Source organism: Gigantopelta aegis, chromosome 5, assembly GCF_016097555.1.
Source record: "Gigantopelta aegis isolate Gae_Host chromosome 5, Gae_host_genome, whole genome shotgun sequence".
Lineage (NCBI taxonomy): Eukaryota > Metazoa > Mollusca > Gastropoda > Neomphalida > Peltospiridae > Gigantopelta > Gigantopelta aegis.
The window spans coordinates 14,597,517-14,605,798 of NC_054703.1; the positions used below are offsets into that span (position 1 = coordinate 14,597,517).

Here is an 8,282-nt window from a genome sequence, read left to right on the forward strand (position 1 = left end):
ATAGTAGGTCACTGCGCCTGTGTAAAGTTTAAGATCTGAGCTCTAGAAGTGTCGTTACACACAAAAAACCAAACAAAAAACCCAAAAAAACAAAAAAACAACAACAAAAAACCAAAAAAACAAACCAAACAAAAACCAAAAAAACATTAAATTTCACTGACAAAAAAGTTAATCAAAATTTGTCACGGATGTAGGACAAAACATTGATGGTAAAATGTATAGTAGGTCACTGCGTCTGTGTAAACTTTAATAATTGAGCTCTAGAAGTGTTGTTACACAAAAAACAAATAAAAACAAACAAACAAACAAACACACAAAAACAAAAAACCACAACAACAAACAAACAAAAACCCAACCTATCAACATTAAATTTCACTGACAAAAAAGTTAATCAAAATGTGTTACGGACGTACGACAAAACATTGATTGTAATATTAATAATAGGTCACTGCCTGGATGTGAACTTTAACCACTGAGCTCTAGAAGTGTCGTTACACAACAACAAGAACAACAAAAATAACCCAAAACAAAACAAAAAACCAACAACATTAAATTTCACTGACAGAAAAGTTAATAAAAATGTGTTACGGACGTACGACAAAACATTGATGGTAATATTAATAGTAGGTCACTGCTTGGATGTGAACTTGTAGCATGTGTTCTTAGTAAGCAGGTCTCGGTGTATGATCCCGGGTAATCTATTATCTCTTGCTAAGTCACAAACGTCAAGATACCTTTCCTGAAACAATAAATTTCTCCAAGAATGACAACTCTATTCGACGGGCCTACCCCGGGGCACAAGGAGACGTGCACAGCCAACTCCATCCAATAAAATCGTCTCGGACAAACTAACTAGTGTTGGCAAGATCTCTTCAAGATGAAGTTACTTTTCTTGATCTTCGGTGAGTATTATTTTGTCTTTTTTCATTTGAGATTTCTATTTTCTTTCGGTTAAATTAGGATAGTAATTCATTTTGGAGTTTTGGAGTCTGTACATATTTTGTGGGTTTAGTGTTTGGTCTCGGACAAACTAACTAGTGTTGGCAAGACCTCTTCAAGATGAAGTTACTTTTCTTGATCTTCGGTGAGTATTATTTTGTCTTTTTTCATTAGAGATTTCTATTTTCTTTCGGTTAAATTCGGATAGTAATTCATCTTGGAGTTTTGGAGTCTGTACATATTTTGTGGGTTTAGTGTTTGGTCTCGGACAAACTAACTAGTGTTGGCAAGACCTCTTCAAGATGAAGTTACTTTTCTTGATCTTCGGTGAGTATTATTTTGTATTTTTTCATTAGGGATTTCAATTTTCTTTTGGTTAAATTAGGTTAGTAATTTGTCTTAAAGTTTTGGAGTGTGTTGATATTTTGTGGATTTAGTGTTTGGTCTCGGACAAACTAGCTAGTGTTGGCAAGACCTCTTTAAGATGAAGTCACTTTTCTTGATGTTCTGTAAGTTTTATTTTGTCTTTTTTCTTTGGAGATTTCTATTTCCTTTCGTTTTGGATTTGGTATAAGATGTCTGTAAGATAATGCAATAACATAAATTAATTTAATTCACTTTGTGATGTTAAATTGGTTTAGTAATTTTTGGCGTATTTTTATTTTGTGGATTTATTTTTTGTATTGCCAAGTTGCATTTTTTTCCTCTAACGAGATTTGTTTTGCTAACATTTGCAAGGTTTAATAATTCAGGGTTTTTTTCTTTCCGGAGATTAAATGATTTTCATCTTTAAAATGTTTCTTTAGTATTGTTTTTTGCTAAATTCTGTTTTGGCGTGGCTTTTTTTTAATTATTATTATTTTGCTTTATTTGCTAATAAGACTGAATAGGTTGGGGTGTGTTTTTTTTTTTTTTTGCAAAATTCATAAAGTCAGACATTGGGATGATAGAGGTCATCGCAAACATTTCTGATATCCTGTGCAAGGCTGCAAGACTTCAAGGCTGCATGCACTGTAATAATCCCAAACTGGATTAAAAAAAATTATGCGGTTAATATAAAGCAGTGTTAAATGCATGCAGTTATATGTTTGAAACATATATCGATTTTTTTTCTCGCAAACTGAAAACTGCTAGACGTAACTGGTCTGGAAGGTCAGTTGAATTTTATAGCCGGACTTATACTGCAATCATAATGTGACAACCAAACAACATTAAAACCATTCTGAACAGAAAATTAAGCCATAGCAGAGAGCATTGAAAAGGGGCATTAAATAGTGGATATTGTATTTCTATAAAATAGAAGTATATTGAAGTATATTGTGTATGTAGTCTACCTTTTGTATCTTTCCTTCACTATCAATTAGATCATATGTGCAAACAATTCCTTTTACAAACCATTTATTATATTATTATAGAATATGTTTTTTTCTCAGACCTTCACACCTTCTTATACCATGTACCTTGATGTAAAATATCTATCCATGACGTTAGTTGTATATTATATAAAAAGATAGCCCATGCCTGGAATGTGTCATGTCAAAATGTATTATCTAAAATTCTTAATTTTTGTTTTACAAATTTCGTTCCGAAATTAACGAAGTTATGAAAATTTTGATATTCCACTTTTAGATATGTCCATTTTGATTCTTATATATCTCCGAAACCGTGACACTTTTAATTCGTTGATAGTTTGGTCTGTCAGTCGTTTAGACCGCCGTATCAATAGGATTTTTATTTATCTTATTTTCTGCTGTAATTAACGGTTACCATATCTGTAAGATTAGTAGAAAAATCAACTCCAAGTAAGGTGAACATTCCTTTATCCCAAGTCCAATTTAGATTTGGACATAGTATTTTGTTGCTGTTTTTTCGACTACCAAGCCATATGATCTTAGTTTTTTTTCTCCGTTTGCATGAAGGCCGGAGGCATTTCTACAAAATTGTAAAATGTGAAGGCAATATCGAAAAGACTGCTCTGTTGTATCTAGTGTAATTGTTGTGTCATCTGCGTATTGTGATATAAAAAAATACCTTTTGATTTTTAATTGAAATCCCTTTAATAGGATTATTTGTTCTTATCAATAAAGCTAAAATATCTGCATACAGAGTACGAAAATATATGGCTATAATGCGTTTCCTTGTCTATATCCTCTAGACATCTTGAACCATTCTATTGTTTGTCCATTTAAAATTACAAGATTTAATATTAAAATAGAACATTTCAATCCATTCTTTAACAGAATATCTGAAAAAAAGAAGAAAAACAAAATGGTCTTGAAAATGAAAGGCTAGGCAACAGAATCGAATGCTTTCTCAAAATCAATAAAAGAAGGAACTAATTTTATTATTTTCTGTATAATGAAATAAGTCATACATTTCTAATATTTTCACTGATGTATCTGCCAGATATAAAGCCCGTTTGGCCTTCATTTATTAAGCAAGGTAAAACAGTTTTGATTCTAGTGGCTATGCAACCTCATGCAATTTTATATCAAACATTTAGAAAAGGTATAGGTCTCCAATTTTTTTTGTATTGTTTATTTTTTTCGTTTTGGGGAATACATGTCATAAAGCCTTCTTTTTGGGTTGATGAGAGTTCACCTATATGATAACTATAATTTATTGCTTCAGTGAGATATCTGTCCAAACAAAGTTAAAGAATTCTGGTGTGAACCCATCTGACCCTGGAGTTTTATTTTTTATTATTTTAATATTTTTAAGCCACATAGTACTTCTTCTACTTTAACTGAACCCTTTCGGGTTATTCTCTTGTTGTTCTGTAAGTTTTCATATATGTGAATGAAAAGTTCAATATTTCTTTCACATTAAATTAACATCATTAATATGTCTTTAAAGATTTTTCATAAAATAGCTTTACTCCCTTCATAATTTCAGTTTCAATTTCAGTTAATAGCCCTATCGATTTAAATATATTTGGTATAGCTTTGCTTATATAGTTACGAGTTTCCATATTACAAAAATATTTAGTAGGTTTTTTTTTGTCCTTCATCTATCCATTTACTACAAGATCTTCAACATAGTCCTTTTATTAATAAAATTTCATATTATTATTAAATACATTTTTGTTTGTTTTTAATACGAGTGTTTGTATATTCAAAGCGTCTAAAGCCGTGTGTTAATGTGTATAGCATTTGTTGCTGTGTAATATATAATGTATTGGGTTGGATAATAATTCTGCTACTGCTAAATTGTGAGGTTAAAAATATTTCTTTCTTTTGAAAATTACGATGATGGTATAACAAATAATAGGTACCGATTAGCACTGACAGCTATACGAGTTAGCTGTCATTGCCTTATGATTGAGAAGGGAAGATACTCGAATATTGCTAGACAAAAAAGTGCTTTGTAAAAATACATATAATGTGCATACCTTAGAAGATGAAAGACACTTCATGGTGGAATGCACATTATATTCTGATTACAGGGACGAGCTTTATAGTGCATGTCAGCAATATGTCTGTTGATGATATATGTGTTTTTACTAACTGCTGAAGGATCAATGGCTAATCATGTGACAAAATGTTGCTACAATAGTCTACAGGTTAAAAAAAAGTATTACCTTTGTGGTTTAATAATCTCCAGTACTTCAGAGGTATGATCGGTAATCATTCACAGGCTACGATGTGGCATGAGGAGTGTCACATCAAAAACTTTTGTAATTGCGGATATATATATATATATATATATATATATATATATATATATATATATATATATATATATATATATAGTTTAGGAGCAAAACGCGATATATCCTTTTTTCATTTTCAGTAAAGGTGATTTTTATTAATTGGCGTATATCGCGTTTTGATAAAAAAAAAAAAAAAAAAAAAAAAAACCCCACGGGATTTACCCAATACAATTTCATAAGGATCAATCGCGTTTTGCGGCAAATAAAATAATGGCTTTAACTGAAAAAGAAAGAAAATGGTTTATATCGCGCTTTGCGCCTGAACTCTTCATATATATATATAGAATATATATATATATATAATATATATAATATATATATATATATATATATATATATACTTATAGTGGGATTGACTGCACTGTACCTACTAGTATTCTCACATAATATAATGTACATTGTTTTACATAATTATAGTATAATAATAATAATAATATAAGTAGTAGTAGTAATAGTAGTAGTAGTAGTTGAAGTAGTAGTTTAATGTTTGTTAAACAAAAAAATATTTTGTAAATTGTTGTAAAATGTTGTCCAAAATGTTTAAATTGTTGTCAAATTGTGTCAAAACTTCAAAAACCAATAAACTACTGCACTGGAACATCGCTAAGGGTGCTTGAAGACGGTATATAAAAATAATAAACCATTCCCTCTAAAATATATAACTAAATACGTTATTAAAAGGCATATTTAAAATTGTCTGAATAGGAAAATGTTAATTGTAGATAATGCTAAAAGATGGCACCTTATTGTTATTGCTTGATGTTTTTTGTTTTTGTTGTTTGTTTTTGGAGGGGGGGGGGGGGGGGACCAGGAGGGGGGGAGGGAGGGAGTAGGATTTTGTTTTGGTTTCGTTTTATTTTTGCTTTGTTTGTTTATTGTTGCTGTTGGGTTCTTTTCTCTTCTTCTTTTTTTTTCTTTTTTTTTGGGGGTGGGTGGGTGGGTGGGGGTGGGGGGGGGGTGGGTGGGTGGGGGTGGGGGGTATTAGCGTTATTTGTTGTTTTTGTTTCCTTTGGTTTGGTTTTGATGTGTGTGTGTGTGCGCGCGTGCGTGTTCTTGTGTGCTATTGTACGTGTGTGTGTGCGTGCGTGTGTGTGTTTATTGTGTGTTTGTTGTTTGTTTTATTGTGAGGGTTTTGTGGGGTTGGGGGGATGGGCGGGTAATTTTTGATGTGGGTTTATTCAGTTTTCTTTCTCCCGTGGCACTAACCGAAGTGATGGTAACGCCACTGTCGGTATATAAACGCGTACAAACAGACAGTATAACGATGACAGTAGACTATATTAAAATGAACGTAATTTTGTTTATACGTAAGGACATATGAACAGCATTAAACGCTGACGTTGAAAGATTCCTAGTGTAGAACTATTGTATTTAATTGCAGAAATTATTAACAAAGAAAATTTCAACACAGAGATTATTAACAGAACAATCAAAAATATTCCCAATACAAAAAGTAGTTTGTTTTATTTAACGACGCCACTAGAGCACATTGAATTTTTATTTTATTATCGGCTATTGGACGTCAAACATATGGTCATTCTGACACTGTTTTTTTTTTATAGGAAACCCGCTGTCGCCACATAGGCTACTATTTTACGACAGTCAGCAAGGGATCTTTTATTTGCGCTTCCCACAGGCAGGATAGCACAAACCATGGGCTTTGTTGAACCAGTTATGGATCACTGGTCGGTGCAAGTGGTTTTACACCTACCCATTGAGCCTTGCGGAGCACTCACTCAGGGTTTGGAGTCGGTATCTGGATTAAAAGTCCCATGCCTCGACTGGGATCCGAACCCAGTACCTACCAGCCTGTAGACCGATGGCCTAACCACGACGCCACCAAGGCCGGTTATTCCCAATAAAGACATATTGCATTGCCGTAGAAAATGTTAACATTAAAATCATTCTTAATACGGAAATACGCAATAACAGAAAATATTAACGAACAACATTAAAATATTATCGAAAGGGAACCATTTAAGAGATTGTACTAAAACACAAAATTAAAAAAAATTATAAATAAGGGAGATATTTAATTTCAGAGAATATGAAAATAGTTGCTATAAATAGTTTGAATACCCCAAATAAGCATTTCGAAAGATATGTACGTTAGACATCCAAAATTATGGACAAAATGGGTTTTTAAAAGATATTTTCAATACCTATCCCTTAGTGCAACTATAAATATATTTGCTATAAATACTGCGAAATCTCAAGTAGAATTTCGTGAGATATGCACATTAGATATCCGAAATTAGGGATACATTTTTTAAAAATGTTTAAACGATATTTTGAATACCTGTTCCTCAATGCAGCTATAATATTAGTTTCTATAGATAATTTGAATACCACAAATATCATTTCGAGAGACAAGTCCTTTAGACATCTAAAATTAGAGACAAAAATTGTGTTTTTATAGATATTTTGAATACCTGTCCCTCGTTGCAACTATAATAAAAGTTGCTATAAATATTTTGAATACCCGTCACTTGGAAAGTTTGCGAATAAATGTTCATCAAGAAGTCACACACAGTGTCAGAAGTTATTCTGTTACAAGCGTCACTGGACAGAAAAACAAGCTATAAATTACATGCCCAGCCAACCGCACTACACGTTCGTCACGCAATGTTACTTATGGACGTTCGTCACGCAATGTTACTTATGGTGTTAGTCTAATACAATAGCTGCATTGTTTAAAATCTCTTTGTAGTGGGTGCTAGAATATTTAATCACTTGTCAGACCTTAAAACCATAAATAGCTACGGTGTTAATAATATGTTAATGGAAAGTTTCAGTAATTTAATGCAAACGTGATTCAAAACAATTTATATTAAAACATTTTTTTTTTTTTTAATGTTAGCAGTATTACGTATGTGTTTGAACATGTGATTCGAGCGTCTTTCATTATTATTGTTATTATTATTATTATTATTATTATTATTATCCCTGTCATTGTTTTAGTGTTATTGTTGTTGTTGTTATTGTTGTTATTACTATCATCATCATCAACATCTGCAGCAGCATCAGCATCAGCAGCATCATCGTCGGTTGGCCCATTGGGCTATTTCTCATTCCAACCAGTGCACCGCGACTGGTATATCAAAGGCCGTGGTATGTGCTATCCTGTTTGTGGGATGGTGCATATATAAGATCCCTTGCTACTAATGGAATTTTTGTTAGCGGTTTCCTCTCTATGACTGTCAAAATTACCATATGTTTGATTTATTAATCATCGGCTGGTGGATTTATTAATCATCGGCTGGTGGATGTCAATGTGCTCTAATGGTGTCGTTAAACACAACAAACTTTGTTTTTATTGTTAATGTTGTTGTTATCAACTCTTTTTGTCCTCTTTATTTCTAGGTTTGGCAGTGACCCAAGTCTATTCACAGGCTATAGGTAAGAACAGTAGATGAATTATCTTGCAGGAAAACATAACGAGGGGTTAAGGCTGGTTTCGATGAAACATGAATCAGGTCGCCCACCAAAGCACACCTACACTGATTAACACTGACCAGAAACAAAATGAATATTGAAAATATGTCACCGATTATCTAATTCAAATCCGTCACTGAACTGTCTAATGGTATGTTCAGACTATCAAATGCCAGCAGAAACTTTCTGCTCTTTC

At 32.4% G+C, this 8,282-nt stretch overlaps 1 protein-coding gene across 5 annotated transcripts in view; it reads left to right on the top strand.

Moving 5' to 3' along the window:
- The first annotated feature begins 791 nt into the window (after window positions 1-791).
- The window catches only part of LOC121373292 (collagen alpha-5(IV) chain-like), a 42,153-nt gene continuing 34,662 nt past the window's right edge, over window positions 792-8,282 (top strand). For 2 of the 5 annotated variants that reach the window (XM_041499831.1, XM_041499830.1), the window contains exons 1-2: window positions 1,178-1,266; window positions 8,015-8,050. In XM_041499831.1, the coding sequence (XP_041355765.1) occupies window positions 1,242-1,266; window positions 8,015-8,050 (61 nt within the window). In that variant the 5' untranslated portion in view covers window positions 1,178-1,241. Of the gene's footprint in view, window positions 903-1,174; window positions 1,267-8,014; window positions 8,051-8,282 lie in introns of those variants that run through there. The other 3 variants (XM_041499829.1, XM_041499828.1, XM_041499832.1) reach the window with 3 other exon arrangements.